This window comes from Lytechinus pictus, chromosome 17, assembly GCF_037042905.1.
Source record: "Lytechinus pictus isolate F3 Inbred chromosome 17, Lp3.0, whole genome shotgun sequence".
NCBI lineage: Eukaryota > Metazoa > Echinodermata > Echinoidea > Temnopleuroida > Toxopneustidae > Lytechinus > Lytechinus pictus.
This window is the reverse complement of record NC_087261.1, coordinates 16617364-16643746: the sequence shown is the minus strand read 5'-3', so window position 1 is coordinate 16643746 and position 26383 is coordinate 16617364. Positions and strand designations below refer to the sequence as shown.

Here is a 26383-nt window from a genome sequence, read left to right as displayed (position 1 = left end):
TCACAATGAACTTTTGATACAATTCTGTTGCGTGCCATTGCAAATCGCGATATTTCTGGTGATTTTCACAAGTGGGTGAGACACAACATCGCTTATGCCTTGTTTGCATAACATCTCATGACTAAAAAAAAAATAAATGACGGCCATTTTGATGAAAATTGTTTTTATAGATCATACTCTTCAAATGTTACTTAATATGTATAATAAATTTGAAATGAAAACAAAATGTACATGCATGGCCTCCACTTCAGACTTTGGGCTGGCATTGGTTGATGCATAAATGTTGAAATTTGGAAATTAACAACCAAGCATCATACTCCTTGTTTCCTAATTAGGCACTGGATCCAGATGTATATTTCCAAGACATTCCTGTCTTGGAGAAGCAAGATGCTCGTAAATACGAGAGAAAACTCTTGGCTGAGTTCATGCGATGGACTAAAAATCAAGAGGAGGCTGAGAAGGTAAGTAAAATTCATTGATGATTAAACTTTTGTTCAAACCTAAAATGACTTTTAATCCCCTCCCTCTCATAAATCTCTTGTAATAATTCTGCAACATTTACGAATCATGCCATTGAGTTTCATGACTCTTTCCTTTCAAGTCTTGCTCAGAATAATTTTGAGGTATGGGGCTCCATATGTATACAGCATGGCACGTTCTACACATGTATCATGTTTGTCTCGCCTGAACAAAGTTGGTAGATACCTAGTAATCACTTTTCCTGCTTGTCTTTTTGTCCGTTGGTCTGTTAGTCTGTTGGTCTGTTTGAAAATGTTAGAATTTTTGTTAAACTTGCTCTCACTTCCTTTTTTTTGCATCAATAATGTTCATACTTGCTAACCTATATGATCCTTGGGTAATACCACATGAATGAATGATGGGTCAAAAGTCAAATGATATGAGGTCATGTTCATCCTTTTTGTCTTACCCTGCATAGCAGAGTGAGACTATAGGCGCCTTTTTTCCGATGGCGGCGGCAGCGTCAACACCAAATCTTAACCGAAGGTTAAGTTTTTGAAATTTTGTCATAACTTAAAAAGTATATGGACCTAGTTCATGAAACTTGGCCATAAGGTTAATCAAGTACTACTAAACATCCTGCCTGACTTTCAGGTCACATAACCAAGGTCACAGGTCATTTAGGGTCAATGAACTTAGAGTGATTAGTATTATTAGTCATGCAGAATTCAGGGCACATACAAATATTCTGTTTTTGATAAATAAAGTCTTGAAGGTTAAAGATTTATATTCTTTTCAACTTGGACAGCTAATGTACAAGTTTATCAATAAACAATTACCGTTACCTTTTAATAATATGTTTGTAAAAAATGATACAATTCATAAGAACTTCACTTGCCAGGCGAGTTCCTTTCATTTACCTCTGAATAGAACATCGTTTGCACAGAAGACATTTGTTTTTACTGGTCCAAAATTATGTAATTCTTTTTCAAAGGATATTATACAATGTAATTAAATACAAAATTTCAAAGGAAAACTCAAAAAATATCTTCTGAATTCATATTAGATTATCGTTTTTTCCCAAAGTAATGTAATTCAGAACTTAATATGTAAATGTGTTTATTAATTTCTCTTTGTATCTATGTTTAATGGTTTTATGATTTCTGTATACAGTGTAAACTGAATCATTTATTTTTATTATTATTTATTTATTATTGTTTTTATTTGTTTCTTTTTTATTCATTATATATATATATATTTATATATTGTTTATTTCTTTATTTTATCTTATTTTTTATTCATAAAATGTACTTATAAAAGGGGGCCTTCATCCTACAAGCTCTGCTTTTTAGTTGGTCTCCTTCTCTTTCGATTTCATGGTATTATTGTATTATGAAATGATTTAAATGTTATATTTTGTAAATATGTATATTGAACTATCATTGTGAATGTAAAAAGATTGAAAGAGAAAATAAATGAATTGAGTTGAATTGATTTGAATTGAATTGAATTGAATCATGTTGGGGGAATCAACATCAAAATCTTAACCTAAGGTTAAGTTTTTGAAATGACAGCATAGCTTAGAAAGTATATGAGCCTAGTTCACGAAACTTGGACATAAGGTTGATCAAGTATTACTAAACATCCTGCCTGAGTTTCAAGTCACATGACCAAGGTCAAAGGTCATTTAGGGTCAATGAAATTTGGCCAAGTTGGGGGTATCTGTTGAGTTACCATCATAACTTTGAAAGTTTATGAATCTGATTCATGAAACTTGGACATTAGTGTAATCAAGTATCACTGAATATCCTGTGCGAGTTTCAGATCACATGACTAAGGTCAATGAACTTTGGCCATGTTGGGAGTATTTGTTGAATTACCATCATAACTATTTAAGTGTATTGGTCTAGTTCATATAACTTAGACATAAGAGTAATCAAGTATCACTGAACATCCTGTGAGAGTTTCAGAAGACATGACCGAGGTTAAAGGTCAATGGACTTTGGCCATGTTTGGAGGTATTTGTTACCATCATATCTCAGAAAGTGTATGAATCTACTAGTAGTTCATAAAACTGAAACTCGCATGAGATGTTCAGTGATACTTATTACTCTTATAAGAGTAATAAGTATCACTGAACATCTCATGTGAGTTTCATGTCACATGACCCAAGTCAAAGGTCATTGAACTTTGTCCATTGCTGTCGACGTCATAAGTAATCAAGTATCACTGACAAGTCTTAGATCGCATGAGCAAGGTCAAATGTCATTTATTGTCAATGAACGTAGTATTGTATCATTATATGAATGGTGTGATTGTGAATACATGTAGTTATCTTACAGTAATTTTCAATGTCAGCACTGCTGCTATATTGAATCATGTGATGCAGGTGAGACTGCCAGAGGCGCTCCACTTGTTAGAAATTGTTATTAAACTTGCTCTCATTTCTTTAATTCTGCATCAATTTTGATCACATTTGGTTAAAATGATCCTAGGGCAATATCACATGTGTGTTTTTGAAGATGGGGTCATAGGTCATCTACAGGGGTCAAAAGGTCAAGTTTTGTTCAAATTGCTCTCTTTTCTTAATTTTTGCATCAGTCATGTTCACACTTGGTACAGATGATCGTTTGATAGTACCAATATTTGTTCTTGAGGATGATAAGGTCAAAGGTCATCTAGGGGTCAAAAGATAATTTTGCATATTTTATTGATCGCGAAATCAGGCGAGACTCCTGGTTAGTGAACCAGCTTGTTATTAAATCACTGCAATGAGAAAACTTTTCATTGAGAATAACAAACAGTCTTACAACTAAACTGTATTTGGATTGTTTCTGTCCATTTTAATTTAATGGCATAATCTTTGTGATAGGTGATCGGTAAATTATGTCAACCTCTGATAGACAACACAAAGGAATGGTCTGAAGAATGGGAGAAAGAAACGTGGCCCAAAGATGGCCTAAACTCTAACTCTGCAGCATGCCTCCATTTCGATAAGCTGATCCTTCAACTCAACGAGCAGAATAAACTACCAGCTCTCGTTTTCAGGTACATGTCCATTATTTGTTATCATTATATGGGTATCATATCAAACGTCCCAATTGATAAAAATGCATCAATTTGTTTGAAATCTTGCGTACATTGCATTTCCACTCACGCACACAGTTGTATGGATTATAATTGACTTCTTCAGGACCAAAGCACTTGCAATGAAATTGTTTTCAATCATGTAATTGAGCTGCGAATACAAACTGCTAACATACGTGTATTGCACTTTTAATGCCTTTTTAAATGTGATCCACGGAATTGATATTAAGCCATACATTTGAAATCATTCAAATTTTCAGGCTCATTTCAGCTGCCGAGGGAGAGGGAAGAGGGTTGTTGAATCATTGTACCCTTTCCTTAACATTTTCCTCTGCCATTCCTTTGCACACAATTTTTAGACATTCAGTGACTCTTTACTTTTATTTAAAATCTTGCGCATCTTTTGAGACCAAATTTGCAATGTCCTGGGTGAACGGGTACTGAAATTACCCAACATTTTGTAGCTGCTTGTCAGACCCAACTGCTAAAAAATTTGAACTACAAAGACAATATATAAACAGAGTTTTATCATCTTATTCATAAATATACAATTATATTCATCAGTTTATTTTAGCATAGTTATGCTTCAAAAAGGTTGTGTAAATTTTTTGGGGAAAACACTAAGAAAAATAAAAAATCCCCGCAACAAAGAAATATGTAGGAAATTCATAAAACAATCAATTACACAGAAAAGTAATTTCCAACCAAATAAAAAAAATTACAAATTTGTGAAGTACTACAAATAATATTTACACAAAGTATTAATATTCTTTGAACTTTATGTAGAAAATTGAAACAAAAAGTATGATTGATGCATAAATTGCAATAATATAGATATAGAATTGAAATTTGTGAGATATTTCCTATTTTTTAGCAAGCGCCATGAGCGCCCAGCTGAGGCAGATACCGACGCTACATGTATACAAGAACCCTTCATCATCATCAAATAGAATCCTTTCAGAAAAAAAAAATCTTATGGCCTTTTATATTACATTGCTAACTACCATTATGGGAATTTTAATGGCGCCCGGGAAATTGGCAGCAGAGATTCCAAGGGGGGGAGTGCAAACTATTATGTTCATACCCCTCATATTTGTTCATCAACTCTTGAATTTACGCGTAACTCCTGTACCTCCAATTTATAGTAAAGGGGAATTTATGTTTGTTTTTGTTATTTCAGTCAAAATCGTACACTTTGTGAACATTTAGCCAAGGCAGTTGCGACCTCATTGGAAGAGACAGAAACCAAACTGAGAGGAGACTTTGAAAAGACTGAGCAGTGGAAGGCTGCCCAGAAGGCAGTGTCAAGATTGGAGAAAGTCGCAAGGAGAACAAAGGACAAAGAATCTGAGTATGTTATGATTAAGTATTTAAAGGGATGCCAAACTTAGAACACATTGATTCACCTGCCTTATGCCTACATTTACATGTATGTACATTAGTTTTGATATCTGTGACCATTCAGACACCCCAAAACCATCAATAAATCGTGACAGAAGGTTTGATGTTAATAACGAAGTTCATTAGAGATCTAGATATCACTTTACCTGTTAGTCCGTTAGTCTGTTCGAAAATGTTTAAGTTTTTGTTCAACTTGCTCCTATTTCTTTATTTGTACATCCATTACGTTCATACTTGTTACATATGATCCTTGGGTAATACTGGATGTGATCCCATGATAAAGATTGGGTCTAAGGTCATCTATGGGTCAAAAGGTCAAATGTTAAGAGGTCATGTTCATCCTTCTTAAGGTTTTGTTCAATTTGCATTCATTTCTTAATTTCTGCATCAATTAAATGTATGTTCACACTTGGTACAAATGATCCTTGGGTAATGCGACATGTCTGTTGTTCAGGATGATGGGGTTAAAGGTCATTTAAGGATCAAAAGGTCAAGTTTTTGTCTCAGTTGCATAGCAGAGTGAGACTATAGGCGCAGCTTTTCCAAAAGCAGCGGCGTCAACATCAAATCTTAACCAAAGGTTAAGTTTTTGAAATGACAGCATAACTTAGAAAGTATATGGACCTAGTTCATGAAACTTGGACATAAGGTTAATCAAATATTACTGAACATCCTGCTTGAGTTTTGGGTCACATGAATAAGGTCAAAGGTCATTTAGGGTCAATGAACTTTGACCAAGTTGGGGGTATTTGTTGAATTTCAATCATAACTTTGAAAGTTTATAGATCTGATTCATATAACTTGGACATAAGACTAATCAAGTATCACTTCACATCCTGTGTGAGTTTCAGGTCACATGACCAAGGTCAAAGGTCATTTATGGTCAGTGAACACAGTATTGTATCATTATATTAATGGTGTTTTTTGTGAATAATTATTTCATAGTAGTTTTGAAAGTCAGCACTGCTGCTATATTGAATCGCGTGATGCAGGTGAGACTGCCAGAGGCGCTCCACTTGTTTGTTTAAATTGCTCTCATTTCTTTATTTCTGCTTCAACTGTGTTTACACTTGGTACAAATGATCCTTGGGTAATACATGTTTTTTCATGAGGATGAGGGGTTCAAAGGTCATCGAGGGGTCAAATTCTCAAATGATGTGAGGTCATGTTCATCCCATTTTTCAAATTTTTGTTCATCTTACTCTCATTTTTGTCTCGCCCACCAGAGGTGAGACTTAGGGTCAACGTTAAAGTTTACATGCAATTAAGACTCTCTCATGACACCTAACTCCACAACCGTAAGTCACTTTTCAACCAAACTTGGATGGTAGATGAACTTTTGAGACCTGCATGTTATGCTGCAGTCAAAGGTCACATAGTAAGGTCAAAGGTCATTTTCAGGTCAACGTTAAAGTTTACATGCAAGACTCTCTTATTACTGTAAACCTAACTCTGCAACCGCAAGTGACTTTTCACCCAAACTTAGATTGTAGTTAGGAGACCTGCATGTCATGCTGCATTCGGAGGTCACATGGCAAGGTCAAAGGTCATTTTCAGATCAACGTTAAAGTTTACATGCAAGACTCTCTTACATGACACATAACTCTGCAACCGTAAATCACTTTTCACGGAAACTTGGATTGTAGATGTACTTAGGGGACCTGCATGTTATGCTGTAGTCGGAGGTCACATGGTAAGGTCAAAGGTCATTTTCAAGTCAATGTTAAAATTTACATGCAAGACTCTTTTATGACACATACATGTAACTCTGCAACCGTAAGTCACTTTTCAACCAAACTTGGATGGTAGATGCACTTTGGGGACCTGCATGTTATGCTGCAGTCAGAGGTCACATGGTAAGGTCAAATGTCATTTCCAGGTCAATGTTAAAGTTTATGTCCAAGCTCTTATGACACAAATCCACAACCGTGAGAGGTCACATGGTAAGGTCAAAGGTCATTTTGAGGTCAATGATATGACACATAACTCTGCAACCGTAAGTCACTTTTATACCAAACTTGGGTTGTACATGTAGGTGAACTTGGAAGACCTGCATGTTATTGTGTTTGGAGGTCACATGGTATGGTCAAAGTTCATTTTGAAGTTAACATTAAAGTTTACGTTAAAGACTCTTATGACAAGTGTTATTCAATCCCAGTCATTTCACAATGAAGTTTTGATACTATTCTGTTGTGTGCCCTCGCAAATCCCGATATTTCTGGTTATTTTCATAAGTTGGCGAGACACAAAAGCGCTTATGCCTTGTCTTTATTTATGCATCAATTTTGATCACACCTGGTTCCAATTATCATTGGGTAATATCACATGTGAGTTCAAAGGTCTTCTTGGGGTCAGAGGATCATATTGCATACTTCATTTATTGATCGTAAATCAGGCAAGACTGGTGGTTCGTAAACCAGCTTGTTTGTTTTGTCTTTGATTTTTTTTTAAGTGAGACGTCACACGTTAAATTACATGAACATACTCGCCGCCGATTAACAGGAAACAGTTCTGGGAATCAAGACGCAGAGAGGTGAGTTACATGTACAAAATTAGATTTAAAAAATTGAGGAGTGAATTTTATTATTTGCCTTAATTGTGATAAAATTGCTCAAACTTTTGTTTAGTTCCTTGCTCAGTCGCCCTGTTAACCTGTGTCTGACTTGGGGGTGGGGGAAGGTGGGTAGTTGAACCTGCATATGCTATGCTACTTTGTAGGGTCTGTAAGGGGGGATGGGGAGAGTTAGTTGAACCTGCATACATGTATGTACCCCTAATTTTTATGTACCTTAACCCTACACGTATATAGGCCTGGGTATTTTGGGAGATCATGTGGCTGGAGGGGGGCCTAGCTCCCAGGCCCCCCTTGAGATCTCTGCTGTTGATCGCGTGATCCTATATTAATGCATTTCATGTGAATTACTATTAATTGATTATGCTAATTCATTCGCAATTAGTGTGCAAAATCATACTTTTTCCTCTAACTCCCTGAATACATGTAGAGCTCCAAATGTTATATTTTTGTGTAGAAACTCTTTGTGGTCTTCTTAGCAAATGTACGTGACCGTACCCGGGTGTCACAAATTTGGTCTCAAAACATGTGCGAGACTTGAAAGTAAAAACTCATTGAGTGGCGCAGTAAAAAAAATATATCGCGCTGCAAATATATTGCGCGAATCGTTGAGGGGGAGTAGGACTCAGCGCCCCCCCCCCCAGCCTAGATAGGGTTATAAAGACAGTAGATGTGCATAATATTAGGTCACTTGTTTTAGGTCGAAGGTCAATTTAACTTAGTTATCTTTGATGAAGATGTGGCTACACCACATTGCTTCTACTTTGTTAAAGGTAAAAAATACATGTAGTACATGTAGTTGCAGCACACAATTATTTCATGAGAAAGTCTTTAATCAAGATTAATTGCCACAAAATCATCATTAATATAGATCTGGTACATTCTTTGTGAAATCATGAAATTTCAGTTCAAAACCAATAATTCTAATGATCTCTGACACAAAAAGGCATATGTGGGATAGTGTATTAACATTACTTGGTAACATTTTATGGAATTCCGTGCTTATTTTGATCATTTCCTCAGCAATTGTAAATTTTTCCAAGAGTCATTTGACAGATATTTTTCATTTATACATACAAACTGGGGGTGACCATCTTATTGGATTCTGTTTGAACTCATTTTGAGATCGTTACCACAACTGGCATTTATCTTTGAATTTCTTCTTTCTTTCTTATCATGAAAAATTAATGTACATTTGTGTCCATACTCCAGCGAAGAATATCAAATGCATGTATTACCCACGTTGAGGACATTTTCAGGTTTATTGGATAAAAAGTCAAAGATCAGAAACTTGGATGAATATTGATATTTTTTCATATTTTAAAAATTAAGAAATCACAATCATGGCTGTGGATGTTTAGATTGTTTATTCAGATGATAAAAAATGGAAAAGAGTAAATGATTCAATACTGCAAAGGCAAATAGTCCTGGTGGGTGTTTCATAAAGCTGTTCAAAAGTTACAAATGAAGTTACGAATGAATGGAGATTCTTGCTTGTGCTGCAGGGCATATCCCTGTGTAGCTGACTTAGCACCTTCAAATATGTTCCAGTCATGCTTTAATTTATGTGAACTTTATGAACAGCTTAACCCTTATTAAATATGGAGGGGGGGTCAATTTGACCCAATCTCGACAAACTTCGTCACTACGCCGCAGCGCAATTTTTTTTTACCGCGCCGCTCGCTGACTTTTTATTTTCAAGTCTTGCGCATCTTTTGTGAGACCAAATTTGTGACGCCCGTGTAAGCAATTCCGAAATTCCACAATATTTTGTCAGCGCATGTTGGTTTAAAAAATTGCTCAAAAACGTGATTACGTGTACAAAGTCGATGTAAATTGTGTTTTTTAACCAAAAATCATAAATGTATGATTGTTTTTACTTTTGTTAGTTTAGATGGATTTATTTCATGTGATTTATGATCGCAAAAGGGTCTCCGACAAAGTTCATCGAAAAAACAAAGGTTTGAAGTACATGTACATGTACATAAGAATTCAAAAACAATAAGATACATGTACATAGGAAACTAATTATTTTTTTTGTAGATTTTCGTTAGAAATGTAAAAAATTATATGTTCAACAAAAATTAGCATTCTACTAGCTACATGTAGGGTAGATCGGGGTTAGTTGGAATGCGGGGTAAGTTGAAACATTCTTATTTTCTTTAACGCCTGTGAAATAAATTGATGCAATACTGCCCTCAATTTATTGCATAAATTTATTTTAAAGGCGTTAAAGAAAATTACAATGTTTCAACTTACCCCGCGTTTCAACTAATCCCAATCTCCCCTATATGAAGTAAGTTTTAATTAAGGCAAAAACTTACACAAACAAAATTAGGGCAAATGTCATATGTTTATTTGCATAATTAATTAATGTAAAAATATAAGCAATTAATTTTTTGAAAATTTTACTAAATAGTCTTGTAGTTTACATAGGGCTCTACACGCATGCAAATATTCGCGGAGATCGCGCAATCAATGGTCGAGATCTGGGGGGTTAATGAAATGCCCACCTGTTATACAAAATTGCAGTCAAGTCTGGCAGAGGTGTTCATCTTGTTAAAAGTAAAATTTATGTTAATAAATGCCTTAATTTTGTAAATACGTGTACTTGCAGTTTTGCTGCTTGCCTGAAGGAAGCAAATGATACCGAGAGAAGAGATTTGCTGGCAGCGGAGCACTTCTTGTCGAAAGATCCACTGCCAAATTGTACTCTCCAGGGCGAAGGCAATATGACAAAAGAGGTATATCATATTTTCACCTATACAAGATGTTTTTTCTGGTGAAAAGCACAAGAAATCCTGTTTTTGAAGCCAGATAATTGGAGCTATTCTCCCGGGGGGGGGGGGGGGGGGGGGGGCACTCGACCAAAAAAGTGGTGGGGTGTGCCGCAGGCGAGACTAAAAACGGGGGCCTTGGAGTGGGCTCATTGTAAAAAGGAGGGTCCTCGGAACGGGCTTCGGAACTACAAATGTTTGTGAAAACGGGGGTCCTTGGAACGGGTCGCCTGTATGCATCCCTATGGAACGTACATGCAGCTAGCCCGACGGCACGACTGACGGGCGCGCTAGCGCAGAGGCGATGGTCTGACAGCGAGCTGCGGCCGCTTTTCACCAAAATTGCGACCAGAACGGCGTAACGGAAAATATGCGAAGCCCTGGAGCGGATTTTTTTCTTCTTTTTTCTCAATAAGACAAAAATGCTATGCCTCGGAACGGAAATTTGAGTGTAAAAATGGGGGTCCCCTCCGCGGCACATACCCACTATGCATTATATATTGAGTGCCCCCCCGGGGCTATTCTTTAGCAAAATACTTGGCTAGTAAGCATAGAAAATGCATAAAGATTGCATTGTAGTGTTTAGTACATGTAGTTCATCAACTTTCTATTGGTATGTTATCAATTTCACTTTTGTGTCCGGTCTTGGTATTTACCCTCAACTCACACACCCTCTTTTTCCTTATTATTGTTATTATTATCATCGTTGTTGTTGTTGCTGTTGCTTTTATTGTTGTTTGTTGTTCTTCTTCATTTTCTTCTTCTCCTCCTACTTCTTCTTTTACTTCTTCTTCTCATATTGACTGGCCTTGAGGGGAACATCAAATATAGTGCCCGCAATAGAATCATATTGGCTCGAGTCTTCAGACGAGGCAATATGGTTCTTTAAAAGTGCAAGATACATGTAATTTATGTTCCCCGAAAGAAATGCCAGTCAATATTTCTATTATCCAAATATCTTCAGCAAAAATCTTCAGCAAAAATTGTGAAAATTTTAGATATTTTACCCTTCTAGAACGCGAATCTATTTTGTCATGTAGAGCAGACTGGGCCTTTGAACTTTACCATTGTGAGGTAATGAAATGTTGCATCCCTGGCCTGTATCCAGCGTTGTCTCATCTTGATGAACATTTTGACGTATATTAATTGTTGCTGCGCGGTTCAATAGGATGCGTATAAGGACACATAGAATACCCGGATAATAGCTCTGCGTTATTGCCCGCTACATTTCCATGCATTTTCTCATTGACTTTCTTGAGCGGGCAATAATATGGGTCCATGAATAAACAATTAGAAACCTATGACCCACCATTTGATCACTCTCATGAGCGGGCAATTATGAATTAAAGCTGCCCTGCTTAGATGTCTGATACATGTATGATTAATAATTGTAATTATTGTTATTATTAAGATTATCATATTGTATGATGATTATTATTCCTTACCTTTGATTTAACTCAGGAAGTAGAAGAGACACTTAGTCGCCTCCCCAGAGATAGAACATCAGGCTTTCTTCGTTGGTTGATATCCAGAGGTATAGCCTACCATCATGCTGGACTAAGCAACAAACAGAGGGTTGCTGTGGAAACCCTATTCCGAAGGAAGCACCTCAAGGTCAGTTCAAACTTATTGACCCATTTAACACAATTTTATTTCAGTATGGTACACATTTCCCATAGTGTTTCATAAAGCTGTTTTTAAGTTATGAGCAACCTTGTGAATGTCTAGTAGTCCTTTCTTGTGGTGAGTGATACAAATAAATTTTCTTTGGCGCTGATTTAGTTTAAGAAAGGTTCACCAGTCATTAGTAAAGACGCTCCTGACATAATATGAAAAGCTTTATCAACCACCCACCTCTTACTTTCTTCTCTGAAAGGGGCACTGGCCTCGGATCTCATCAAATCTCCTACATTAAGCCTATGTGCATTAGAATAGTCTTGATAAATAAACCCTTTCCTCAAACAATGACAAATTTATTGTCAAGTTTGATTGAAGGAAATATGATGATCCTCTGATCTCTGTTGCAAAACAAATGCTTTCTTGGCTAACAAAATTGTATTTCTTGGTCAATATTTGGTTGGGAATGTTGTATTAAGTCCTGGGCCTAGTCTTTTAAAGAGGTGCGATTGATGCGATCAAACGCAACTATGGACGGCCAGCAATGTCAACATCTATCATGCATGTTTGTTTAAAATATTTTCTAGCTATGATGTAAAATCATACATTTGTTTTCTTTTAAAAATGCACTGTGCTTCTCTTTGCTTACAAAGGACATTGTGCAAAGTTCCTGTAGAAAATTTATGACACTGAAAACGGGAAAAAGAGAAAAGGGAGGGAAAAAGAAAGGGAAAGGGGAAGGAGAAGGGAAAAGGAATGGAGGAAGAGGAAAGGGGAAAGAAAACGAAGATAGATATTTTTGTTTAAACATAATAGGAAGGAAGGACAGTGGGAAAAGGAACGAATGAAGAACATTTGAGGAAGGATACATCATTCCGAAATAGGCCTATGTAATGCAATAGCATGATGGGAAATAAATTAAAAGATGACAAAATCGCAAACAGTAACGGGAAATGAAGTTAGAATGGAATTAGTCAAAAGCTAAATTGGAAAACAAAGAAAAGGGACAAGAAAAGCAAAACACTTAATAACACGACCGGGCAGCCGATGATTGAAAATAAAGAGCGGGAAGAAAGATGGACTGCATACAACATTGTGCTTAAAGCTTGCTAAATTTTATTCAAATAAGATACCGGGACTTTGCCCCGACCCCACGCAGTAGGGGGTCTTCATCTATAACCTTCAAATGGCTCTATATAACTTCCCCCTGTAGGGACCCTTCTTGCATGTACATTAAGCTTTACGTTCAATCACTGGCGTACAGGCGTGGGGGTCTTGGTTCAAAACCCAAAGGAAATTAAAGGAGACAACGTATAATGAAATAAATGGAAACAATGAAATGTGTTATTTGCTGAATGAAAAAAATCTATATATCACATAGTTAGAATTTAATTTCATTAGGCAATCTTTTTTCCAGCTCGCTTTGCTCGCTGGCGACTTTTAACAAAATAATATTCCCACATTGCTATGTTCCCCCTTAAAATATTTGGTTCATTACGCAACTGGGTTGAATAAATGTGTTGTGTAAAAGCTATATTCTGTATATACCCGGGATATTTGATAAAAAATAGCGGCAATCTGCAAGGTTTAAATGGCTTTGATATCAAGAAGCTCCGCCCCCGACCCCAATCGCATAGCACTGTCGTATATAAGTATGGTAGGGTTGGGCCATGGCCCCCAAAAGTTCTACAACCAAGAGCAAAAAACAAGGAGGAAAGGAAAGCAAAGGAAAAGTGTAGGATGTGATTTTTACTGAAAATCTCAAAGCTAGATTCTCACGTAAAGGTGATTTTTTTTTTCTCACTCGCTTCGCTCGCTAGGGACTTATATTAAGCAGCTTTTTTAGCACATGCGCCATACTGCGCCCCTCGTTTTTTTGCTTTTTGTTTTTTTTATACTCTTCACGCTACTTCCGCAAAGAATCCTGTTCATAGTGGCGTACAGACCATGAAAAAGGGAATGGAAAGAAAGAAGGGTCAAATATATTTTTCTCTTATTATCACAAAATTGAATTTTTGTACTAAAAATTTCAAAATTTTTGCTCGCTCGCTTCGCTCGCTCGCAACCTTTTTTTTTTTAAAGATAATTCTACCCGATATGCAATAGGCCTATCTGGCCCTCCAAAAATTGTTGCCTCATTACACCATTACGCATGTTCATACCATGATATGACCGGGAAATTTTTGGCTCTTGCCCCCCCCTGGTCACCGACCCCTGTTACGCCGCTGCATGCAGGATCTGTTTTACCACCCACTTACATGTAGCTTGAGCTGGTTGTCCGCTGACAACCGTTGAACATCATCCAAGCATCTCTGTAGTTTCCCAACAGCATATGTCTGTTCACCAGGCTTAACCCTAAACTGACCGGGGGGGGTTGAATCAACCCCCCCCCTCAACATTTTCTGCGATCATTTCGCCGTGCGAATTTATTTTACCGCGCCACTCACAGAGTTTATACTTTCAAGTCTCGCGCATCTTTTGAGATCAAATTTTTGACGCCCGGGTACGCGGTTCCGAAATTACGCAACATTTTGTAAGTGCATGTCAGACCAAAAATTGGTCCAAAACGTGATTTTGTGTACAAAGTCAATGCAAATTGAGTTTTCTCATCTTATTCATAAAGATATGATTATTTTTGCTTTAAACAGCTGAAATCAATTGATTTTAGCAAAAATATGCTTCAAAAAGGTTGTGCAATAAATCTGGTGAAAAAAACAAAGAAAAACAAAAGGTTGAAAAACAAAGAAGTACATAAGAAATTCATAAAAATAAAATACATAAGAAATTGATTTCCAAACCAAATTTTTTTAATTGTGATTGTAAAGAATGCTACAAAGAATATTTTTATCAAAAATTAGCATTCTAGGAGCTTTACATGTATTTAGTCAATTAGAGCAAAAAGTATGATTTATGCATAAATTAGCATAATTAATTCATATAAAATAAAATCTCATTATTTTGGAAAATTTTACTATACAGCCTTTTAGATTACATCGCACACTACCAGCGTGCAAATTTTTGCGGCGCTCGTGCGATCGGCGCGGCCGAGATCTCAGGGGGGGGGTTCCCCCCCCCCCCTCCCCCGGCCACAGAACAGTAAAAAAAACCCGGCCTAGTTAGGGTTAAGAACAATGTATATCTGAGTGTCAGCATATACAACATGATGAATCCCTTGGTGAGCAGCAATGATTGAAGTCAATGGACCTGTCAAGAGGGAGGAATTCCAGAAAATGACTCCTAATTGTAATACCCCATGAAAGGAATTCTGACTAAGCGTGACTTTAAAAGAAAAGGGATGTGACAAGATGGCACATGGTGCAACCTTGGCAATGCTTTTAAACTGCATTCCACTTCATGTTTGATCACATTAAAAATGAACTGAAATGAGTTTAAATCACTCTTGCGAATTTGAAAATTACTCATTGTCTGTAATTTGTGATTCTTAAGCCGTGAATGCAAGCATTACTGTAATTTTTACAAAACAAATCATTTTTAAAACACAGATTTGCTGTTTTTGAAAAGTTTAATTTTTTTGTTCCTGTTGTGCTCATTCAGCCGTTAAGTCACAGATGTCGCTAATTTTCAAAAAACCACTTCCTAACAACCCTAGCTATATCCCATGCTTGGTTTCAACTTGACTTATTTGTTATACTGGATGATTTGATGGGGTTCTTTTGGGGGGAACTTACTTTTTATGTTGTGATTATGTAAGGAGTGTTTCATGGAGCATCTTCTTTTCAGTGATTATGAGCCAATCAGATGCAAGGATTTCAGTAGCTTATAACCTGATCTCATGGTGATTCTTTCACAGGTTCTAATAGCTACTTCTACGCTGGCCCTAGGAATTCATGTGCCTTGTAAGACAGTCATCTTTGCTTGTGAGGATCTCTGGCTTAAACCACTGGCTTATAGACAGGTTGGTGCATTCAGTAATGTCATCCCCTCCCCCCAAAACATATATGTAACCCTAATTTAATCTTTGGGGGTGATATAATGGCTCATCCTCAACATTTTGTGATAAATCTTTAACCTGAAATATTCGTACCATGTCATTTCTTGACTATATTCTCTCAAATCTTGGGCAACTGTTGAGACCTATAATTAATACAAGGAACTCTAAATGATAGAGTCAGACACATTTACATGTAGATTAATACCCTATAAAGTAATATTTTTCACTTCAATGTTCAATCTCATTCAGAGCTTGGATGTTATTGTCAATAAGTCTATAGCTACATGTACATGTACATGTATGACTGATCAACTTTTAGCTCATCCGGCCCAAACACAGAATTTTGAAACTCATTTAAGGACGTTCCACAGTTAAAGTGAAATCCATGTCATTTTCACCAAACTTTGCACATATATACTTTAGAACCTTAATATTCGAAATACGCAAAAATTAACATCCTGTAGGTCCATGTGCTTGATTTTTTGCAATAAAGCTTCAAAGTTCACCCAAATTGATGTTCTTAAGAATCGCGCATTCACAAGAATTTGGCATTTTTAGACCTCGCAAGATTACTATAATGAGTTTAAACCTCTATTACTCTGTCAAAATACACGAAAAAGTCATGAAATTTCGCAAGAGAGTTAATAATTGTATCATTAGAATGGAGAATCTATTTATAGTGCTATTTGTTTGCAATTTTAAGTTTAACAGAACTGTCAGTTCTTAAAAATGGCGTAAAAGATAACAAAATCCCAATCTAAAAAATGTGAAAATTTCAGTAACAAACTACAAACGTACAATAAATGCTGCACTTTATTCAAAATCCATGTCATTTTCACCAAAATTTGCAGAGCTGTAGAGGAAGGTATACCTAAGAGGTACAAACATTAAAAAATAGGGGTTCATGTGCTTGTTTTTAAACTATCGGCATTTTTATTAGAGCAAATGTGCTTTTTAAAACACCAAAAATGCGCCAAATGCTTTGTATCTATGTGAAGAAAAAATCAAAACCACTCTACCATATATTCAAACTCGGGGTAATATTCGTGATTCTTGGCAGCACTGCAGAGTAAAGTATTTTGAAATTGTAGAGAAATTTTTCTTTGAATGGTCCATGGAATAATTCCATTTATTAGCTTCATGAAATAACGCATCGGATCTGCAGTTAAAGTGCAGAAGATGAGAAAAATCAGCTCATACCCGCAGCTAATTAGTCACCTGTTCATCCATTGTGACGTCAGCGCGCAGAGTGTAAACTATGCGCAGATTATAATTTTGATTTTTTTTTTCCATCTGGTAGTATAGAGCTTCATTTGGTTCACCAAACTTCTACACTAGAAAATTATTCATAAATCCCCAAAATTGCTTCTTCTCTGTCATTTCTTCATCAATTTCAATTTTATTTCCTCAATTTAGGTCACCAATATAATTCACTAGAGTGTCAACTGGGATGAAATTAAAAATTGTGTTGAATTTCGTTGCAAGATGACCGATGAGCACCACATGTGCTAGTTATCCTCTCTCCACTTGCAGATTCGCAATCTTTTCTGGTTTAGAACATTTATGGTTGGTGATGCCTTTTTGTGCTACATGTACATGTATGTTATCTAGGCTTGACTATTGCCCTCTTCTTGCAATTAATTTCAGTTTCGTGCAGTATACATGTACAGTATCACCACCAATGTTGATCAACACATTAATCAGATCATGCGCACGGGACCCACATTATTGCCTAACCTACAATCAGATTACGCATTAAATGATCTATGCGTTGGCGTTTAAACATGGCTCTATTTATCTTTGCGAAACACCCCCTTGGTCCAGTACAGTTCATATGAATGGCTGTGTGATATTAATTCACATCTTATTCAGAATTTACACAATTCATTGTGTGTTGTTTTATGTAAAATCTCTCCCAGATGGCCGGCCGTTCAGGTCGCAGAGGTTTTGATCTCGTTGGCAATGTCATCTTCTACTGCGTTCCTCCGCAAAAGATCCGGCACTTGATCTCATCTGGTCTTCCAAACCTGAGGGGTCACTTTCCTTTCAGCGTCAGTCTTGTGGTGAGACTCATGGTGCTAACACACAATTCAGAAGACAAGAGAGATGCTCATGAGAAGGTATGTCTCATATAGAAAGGAATATAACAGGCTGAAAATGAAATGGTTTGAACAGATGAAGGAAAATCAGACAAGGAAAATTTTGATCAAATTTGATCAAACTCGGACAAGGAATAATAATGATAATATGTCCATTTATATAGCGCTGTTACTATGTGCATATACTTAACTGCGCTTTGACGCTTGGTATCTTATTATTACCCCGGCTGAGCCGCCATATTAATAGGCGCTTAAGCGTTCAAGGAATAAATCCTACCGGGTACCCATTCACCTAACCTGGGTCGAGTGCAGCACAATGTGGATAAATTTCCTGCCGAAGGAAATTACGCCATGGCTGGAATTCGAACCCACGGCCCTCTGTTTCAAAGTCCGGAGACTTATCCAAGAGTATTAAAGCTTTGCATTATTTCAGTGAAGCAGTTCCATGCACGGCTTTGGGTGGAAGGCACTTTATAGGAACTGCTTTATTGTAGTAATAATAGATAGATACTATTTACTTGATATTAAACATACTTAGTATTAGGTGATGACTATTGTAAGGATGCTAAGCTTTTTCATAGCAGCTTTCCTGCAGTCCCCATTGTTTTTTCTATTATGACTGTGATGATTTGTAAGGAAAAGCTACATGCAGGATTCCTGAGGGAAAGACAGGGCTGTTACATTTGACAAGGGCCTTGGAGAAAACAAGTCTTCTTTTTTCTTAACAACTAGAAAGAAATATGATCATTTTGACTTACTGTTTGAACTGGAGAGTACAGTTTTACATCCAATCCGGGACGCTTCTTCAGCATTTCTGAACTGGCGGGAAATCAATAGTCTTTGAGACAAGGTCAGACGAGCTGAAGAAGTGTCCAGGATCAGAAGTGAAAGTGTACTCTCTATTTCAAAAAGTAAGTCCAGACTTATGTTTAATCGTTATTTGTCTTTCTTCCAGGATGAATCAAAACATACATTACTTCTTTGTTGTATTGTGTACATTGTAGGTTTTATCTCTACTGAAGCATCCTTTTGTGTGTCACAAGGCAGCAGACATGGAGGAAGTAGTGAAGCATTTCTTCCTGTTCAGTGTGGATTATCTCATACATGCAGTAAGTCTAACCTCCCACGGAAGAACACAGTTTGGCAAAACCCACAAAAGTCACTTGAAATGAATTCTCAGTCAAATATTCTTCTAAGAAGAGGAGATTCTCAGCTTTAAATTACTACTATTGGATGGACTTAACCACCATCTAAAAGAAAAGAATGTTCACCACAGGGTAAAAAAAAGATAATTTTTTAGAGATTTTGAAAAGAATTTTGAGAGCCATTTTTGTCTCGCCTGCATAGCAGAGCGAGATACATTGTAAAAGCGCCGCTTTTGGGACGGCGGCGGGGTCAACATCACATGTTAACCTAAGGTGAAGTTTTCTAAATGACTTCATAACTTTAAAAAGTATATGGACCTAGTTCATGAAATGTACACTTAAGGGTAAAGAAGTATTACTGAACATCCTACCCGAGTTTCGGGTCACATGACCTAGGTCAAAGATCATTTAGGATCAATGAACTTACCACCATGTTGGGGGGACCATGTTCATGAAACTTGTACATAAGGGTAATGGAAGTATGACTGAACATCCTGCCTGAGTTTCAGGTCACAGGACCAAGGTCAAAGGTCATTTACGGTTTATGAACTTTGGCCATGTTTGGGGTATTTTTTAAAACCATGATCACAACTTTGAAAGTTTATGGATCTAGTTTATTTATCAGACTTGGATATAGGAGTAATCAAATACTGTATCACTGAACATCCCATGCGAGTTTCAAGTCACATGACCAAGGTCAAAGGTCATTTAAGGTCAATCAACTTTGGTCACTTTGGGGGTTTTCATTGAATTGCCATCATAACTTTGAAAGTTTATGGATATAGGTTGTGAAATGTGGACAAAGGGGTAATCAACTATTACTGATCATCTTGCACAAGTCTTTGGTCACATTATTATGGTCAAATGTCATTTAAGGTCAATGAACGTAGTATAAAAATTGTGTTTTTTGTGAATACATGTAGTTATTTGATAGTTGTTTTCAAAGTCAGCACTGCTACTATATTGAATCGCGTAACGCAGGTGAGACTGACATAGGCTTTCCACTTGTTAAATATGCTTTTGATAATGATCCTATAACAAGAGTGTACAGACCAAAATCTAGCATTTTGGGGGGCTATATTTAAAGATTTACTGCCAAATTGCATTAATTGCCATAATTTATTTATTAAATCTGCTGTCTTTCAGTGTTTTGAAAAATAGTAGCGTTTGTTCGAGTTTCAAACACTGATAATCAGATTATCAGAGTTTGAATCTCGATAGGCAATTTTCTGGTGCGCCATCCCTGTGATTCTAAAAAGACCTCTCAGTTACACGTCAAAAAGCAACAAGCCATGGAATTAAAAAATGCAGCTGCATGGTTGCACTGGCTGCCTGACATACAGTACTATGCAGGTGCCGATGGGAGACTGGGCGGGTGTATATGGTAGCGATTTTCATATTGGGAGTCGCTGGGTACTTGGCGGTTTTAGGCAGTTGGGAGAGTGATCCCAGAGAAAATGAGAGCGAATCATTTGTCGCACCTGTGAATTCTTTTTTGCTGGTTCGCCACCGTATACCTGTAGAATGCTACTTTTGAAAAAAAAACAATCGTCGATTCAAGTTGACCAAGTTGATTCACTTTGACCTTTATCGACCTTACTGTAAAGTCAGTGGCTGACAACAAGTATTCTGGTATTTATTTGTTTTTGAACTGAATTGTTTTCAGGGTCTTCTTGACATCAGCGGTACACCGATAGGTCTTTCAAGACTTGCTACTCATCTTCACTACCACGAACCAGCAAACTTGACCTTCGTCACCATGCTCCAAGAGGGCGCTTTTCATAAGCTGTGCAAACCAAACATGGGTGAGTGGATTATTTGATTGCTTTATTTGTCAACATTTCCCATACAAATGTATACAGGGGTACTTTATTTTTGTCTTGCCTGCATAGCACAGCGAGTCTATAGGCGCCGCTTCTCTGATGGCGGCTGCAGCAGCCTCAAAGGTTAAGTTTTTATATGACATTACACTCCACTTGTTTTTATATTTCTTTATTTTATTCTTTTCTTTTTAATATGCGGGAGTAAGCAACAGGATGGCATTGCCGTAGGCTCCCTCATTCACATATTAAACAGGATGTACATTATGAGCTTATAGGTGAAAATGCAACTTTCTTATTTTACTTGTTCATATGAATTTGTTAGTACTTTGCCTGTTTGATATTTTTCTCTTTTAATTCAACTCAAACTCTTTGTTGCGATGGACTTCAGTTCCTTTTTAACGTTCAGATGGAATTTATTTTCAGTATTCCTTTTCACTTTCCTGTAGATGGTTCTTTCTCCCAATCTGTGATGGAGAAACTAGTGTGTGTTCTTGGAAACATGTTTGGTCGTATAACGATGCCTGGATCTGTGGTGCAGAGGATAAAAAGCAAGGGCGTTCATTCCAAGGTATGGTATACATGTATCTATGATAAATATTTACCTTGGGTATAACCACTTCAGTTCTAAAATTTCTCTAACAGCATGCCCTGCTTAGCATGATATGTTATCTTTCACTAATCTTAATGCATAATCAGTGGTAGAAGTTCTTGCTATGACTTGGCGAGGGATCGAACCTACAAATTTCTTATTATGAGGTGGGCACTCGACCACTGAGCCACATACTATGATGTTTAAATCTGTTAACCCAAAAGGACTGCGCTATTTGAGATGTATTGAGGACTGGGGGTTTGGCATGATGCCCCCCCCCCTTCTGGTCTTTAAAAATTCTGAAATTAATAGGTTTGTTATTTATTATGAATATAAATATATGCAAATTTATTCATGAAAAAACATTTGCAAATTTAACACCCAATTTCACTTCAAATTTTTTTTTTTTTTACAGATGTCATCTTTGTAATCTAATTTAAAGGTTTCCACAAAGAAAAATTGTGAAAACCTATTTTTTTCCTCGTGCATTTCTTTAGAATTTCTTATGTATTTCTCTTTTTTTTCATCTTTTGTTTTTCATTGTTTTTTCAATGTAAATTATTACAGAACATTTAGCAACAAAATTATACCCTAAATTAATTAAGCAGACCAATAAGTATGAAAAATAATCACCCTCTTATGAATTTCATCTCCCATAGACTTTGTACACAAAGTATAAAAATGAGTCATTTTCGGCATGACATTGTCTCCTAAAAGTCACGTGGCATCGCGATGCTGTACTCGTATGTCGCGAATTAGGTCTCAAAAGTTGCGAGAGACTTCAAAGAAAAAAGTCATACAATTTCATATTTAGGGTTAAAGCCTGAATCCAAATAATGATCATAATACATGTATGAGGTCATACAGAATCTAATGAAATTACCAATTTATTCCAATTGATTCTTGTGAAAACATGAGTAATCGCACTTTAATTGGGTAAATAACAAGACTACATGTAAGCATGGCATTCTGTAATGTCCAAGGAATTTTTCCAAGTAATAGAGTATACATATGCCCACACACACATATCTGCGTTGGCAATTTCACCATAACCCAGGTTTCCCATTACATTCCTTTTTTTCACACCCTTTGGTTTATATTCACTATCAGGAAACAGATGTCCCTGTCATTTTGACACCCCCCCCCAAAAAAAAAAAGTAAAGAAGAAAGACCCCATATTAGTGAATTATATTAAAGTAAAACATTATGTTGGATTTTGTGAAATTAATTATTTTCTTTCCCCATTAGGTTGTGTTTGGGGAGTCAGTTGTGATGCCAAAGGAATTTTCTGACATCCTCAAGAAGCACAACAAGGATGTCTTGGAGATGTTCAGAAGCTACGTCGACACTGTGTGTGATTATGCTGTCAAAAGAGATGACGGAGTCAAGCAAAATGTGCTACCTCTCTCAAAAGTTGGTGAGTTGGAATTTTTATACATTGGTGGATCCAGGGGAAGGGGGACAAAAGGGGAATATGTATACGTCTATAACTGGCACAACCAAATAACCATCTGATGGGGAGGGGGGCAATGTCTAGTCTTGTCTATTGTTTGTCTAGAGATATATGCCCCCATCTTATAATTCCTGGATACACTCCTACTTTAAGAGCATAGAAGTAGAATTTTTTTTGTTGCAGTAATCTGCAGTGCAGGTCCCAGTTTAATTGCCGGTAGTTATTGTCATGTACATGTATTGTTCATTATCGATTATCACTATCAATTATACATGTATGCGCATCGATGTAAAAAGAATTATGACGTCACTGATGCTGCACAGTAAGCTGCCATAGTAACCGTTGAATTTGGAACTAAATATTACCGGCTTGGACTTGATTATTTAGTGTATGTGTTGGTGATATAGTGCCAAGTAATTCATGCAAACACTTAACATGGTGGCAGCCGGAAAAGAATTTCTCAGGTCGTCAATTTTGGACATTTTGTGACGTCCTCGCGCAGACAATTATCCCCTCACTGTTTTGACTAGGAGGCCGGATTTTTACACCGAGAGTTCCGGGGCAGGACAAGCAGCGTTATCGTTGGGTGAGAAAACATTGATTTGACTTGATTGACTCGTTAACAGTTATTAAACACGTCGTGATTAACCCATTGGACTCTGAAACATCTCACACACAGAGACTGAGCCTACATGTGATTTGTGATGTTGATTTATTTGGAGCTGCTCTTGATTTTGCAATTGAATCGTAATTCCAACTTTTTTTAGCACATCGTCGCATTCGGACGTGTAACTGAGTAGATTTTTAAGAATCACGGGCACGGCGCTTCAGAAAAATGTGTATCGAGTTTCAAACTCTCGATATCCCTTGTACTATTTTTCAAAAAGCTGTGCGGCACTAGGTCTCGCCGTTAATTTCATGGCAAAAAATGTCCTTTTCTATTGGATTAATTTTATAAGATACCATCCTAAATGTGCAAGAAAATAAGATCATGAGCTCTGAAGAAAATCACAGATTTTTCATTTTAGAGTAGTTTTCGGAGACTCCACTTCTCAAATCTGAACTAAGCCACTTGGTGCTCTGGAAATTTGGCACAGATCCCGCAATTTTCAGACCGAAATCAGGATTTTCTGTGGGGATTTTTGGTGAGTAACGGTCAGTGCCCGAGTGTATACATGTATTGGCGCTAATGCAGTTTCATACCCGCCTGTGTTGCGGTGATGATTGACTGTGAGCTGTGCTATGTTCAGTGGCTGAGCTGCACTAGCGTAGCCTAGCTTGAGAAATGGTTGACATGGTGACGTTAGCTGTCAGGCTGTGATGCTTTCTAATTCTATATTTCCTGTATTGACAAGCTCCAAACTGGGAGTTCACTATGCATTTTGCATAGTCTTTGTTTTTGGTTTGTTTTTTGTGGGGGAGGGGTTGCATAAGTGTTGAAAAATGAGTTTTAAGTGAAGGAAAAGGACATTCCTCCATGTTGAAAGTACCAAGAGCTCCCTACCCCCTCCCACACCCACCCCCGCTCGGTCGCTTTGCTCCCTCATAGTCCACGTAAAAAAGTTTACTATTTTTAGTCTTCAAAGGTTGGTAGGTATGCGCCTGGACACGTACGTCCTTTGTAGCGAAGGGTAAGCCCTTCCGCACTCCCCTCCCATCAGCCGCTCTGACCACAGATGCGTCTCTTATGGGATGGGGCGGCCATTGTGCGGGGGAGATGGTCTCTGGTCGTCTCAACGCACCTTGCCTCATATCAATGTGTTGGAGATGAAGGCTGTCATCAACTCAGCATTTCCGACACAGGTTAGTCGATCAAACGGTCCTGATTCGCACAGACAACAAGTCAGTTGCGGCGTACATCAATCGCCAAGGCGATACCCGATCGAGCTCTCTCAACGCCCTCGCTGCGGAGCTCTGGGAGTGGTGACGCCATGCGAAGATCGTTCCAATTGCCTCGTACATTCCAGGCAGCGACAACCTGATAGCCGATATTCTGTCCCGGGGCCGGTGCCTACCATCCAAATGGTCGCTCCACCCGGAGATATTCCAGTCTATCCAAGCCCACAGGGGGCCCCTGGAAATAGACTTGTTTTTCACGGCTCTCAATCGGAAGTTACTGACGTTCTGCTCTCGTGTCAACGAAACAGAAGCAACTTCCCTGGATGCATTCTCCATTTATTGGGGGATCGGAGGTGCTATGCGTTTCCTCCATTCTGCCTAATACCGCAGGTATTGAGGAAAGTGAAGGAAGACCAAGCTTGGCTTCTTCTAGTGGCCCCCAATTGGCCAAGGAGGTGCTGGTTTCCACAGCTCTTAGAACTGTTGGAGGGGGACTCACTCATACTTCCTCTGAGATCAGACATAGTATCTCGACCTCTGTCGGGGATCGTGCATCCTCGGCCAGCGGTCTTCCACTTAACCGCTTGGCCGTTATCGGGCAGGACGCGAAAGCGTTAGGCCTTTCTGATCGTGCCTCACAATTGGTGATTTAAAGTCGCAGAAACTCGACTCTTGATCTTTACAATTCTCGTTTGGGCCGATTTTCTAATTGGAGCGCTGCGCGGTCTGTTGATCCTCGCAACGCTTCTCTTGCCGCGATCACGGATTTCTTTGTGCACCTTTTCGACATCGGTCGTTCGCTTTCCACCATCAGGGGCTTCCGGTCGGCTATTGCCGCGTTTCATTCCGGATTCCCAGATGGATCCAACGTCTCTAATTCCAGTCTTCTATCTAGGCTGATGAGAGCGTTTTTCCTAAAGCGACCTCCGAAGAAAAGTCTGGCTCCTTCCTGGAGTCTCCCGGCTGTGCTTAACGCCTTGGCTAAGCCTCCGTTTGAGCCTCTGGCCAAGAGCTCCTTGCATGATTTGTCTGTCAAGACTGCCTTTCTAATCGCTGTTGCATCCGGTCAAAGACACAGCTCTATTCACGCTTTGTGTATTTCCCCCGGTCACATCCAGTGGGAACGGCATGGAGTCCGCTTGATTCCCACACCGTCCTTCATTGCCAAGAACCAGACTGCCACCTCTGGTTTGATTGAGTTCTTCCTAGCTCCCCTTTCAGACCTTTCCTCGGTTGCCGAGGACAAAGTCTGGTGCCCGGTCAGGGCGTTGAAATGGTATCTGGATAGAACGAAGACGCTTCGCAACTCTGATCAGTTGTTTGTCACGTCGCGCGAGCCCTTTGCGGCAGCGTCGCGAGACACCATCTACCGCTGGACCGTTGAGGCGATCAAGTCAGCTGGTGATGATGCCCTCCTTTCAGACACTGGGCCGAGAGCCCATGATACTCGAAGTATTGCTACTTCTTGGGCTCTTTTTAATGGAGTCGCCTTAGACAACATTTTAAGAGCTGCCTTTTGGCGCTCTTCCAACTCCTTTACTTCCTTTTATTTAAAGGACCTTCACGTTGA

The 26383-nt window shown here is 38.1% G+C and overlaps 1 protein-coding gene across 2 annotated transcripts in view; it reads left to right on the top strand.

Moving 5' to 3' along the window:
- LOC129280216 (probable ATP-dependent RNA helicase DDX60) overlaps window positions 1–26383 on the top strand; it is a 119873-nt gene that overhangs the window by 78914 nt on the left and 14576 nt on the right. For both annotated transcript variants that reach the window (XM_064111740.1, XM_064111739.1), the window contains 12 exons: window positions 336–461; window positions 3332–3507; window positions 4727–4897; window positions 7400–7480; window positions 10137–10263; window positions 11758–11910; window positions 15725–15829; window positions 17785–17985; window positions 18969–19073; window positions 20776–20914; window positions 21379–21500; window positions 22770–22938. In XM_064111740.1, coding sequence (XP_063967810.1) covers window positions 336–461; window positions 3332–3507; window positions 4727–4897; window positions 7400–7480; window positions 10137–10263; window positions 11758–11910; window positions 15725–15829; window positions 17785–17985; window positions 18969–19073; window positions 20776–20914; window positions 21379–21500; window positions 22770–22938 — 1675 coding nt within the window. The remainder of the gene's footprint in view (window positions 1–335; window positions 462–3331; window positions 3508–4726; window positions 4898–7399; window positions 7481–10136; window positions 10264–11757; window positions 11911–15724; window positions 15830–17784; window positions 17986–18968; window positions 19074–20775; window positions 20915–21378; window positions 21501–22769; window positions 22939–26383) is intronic.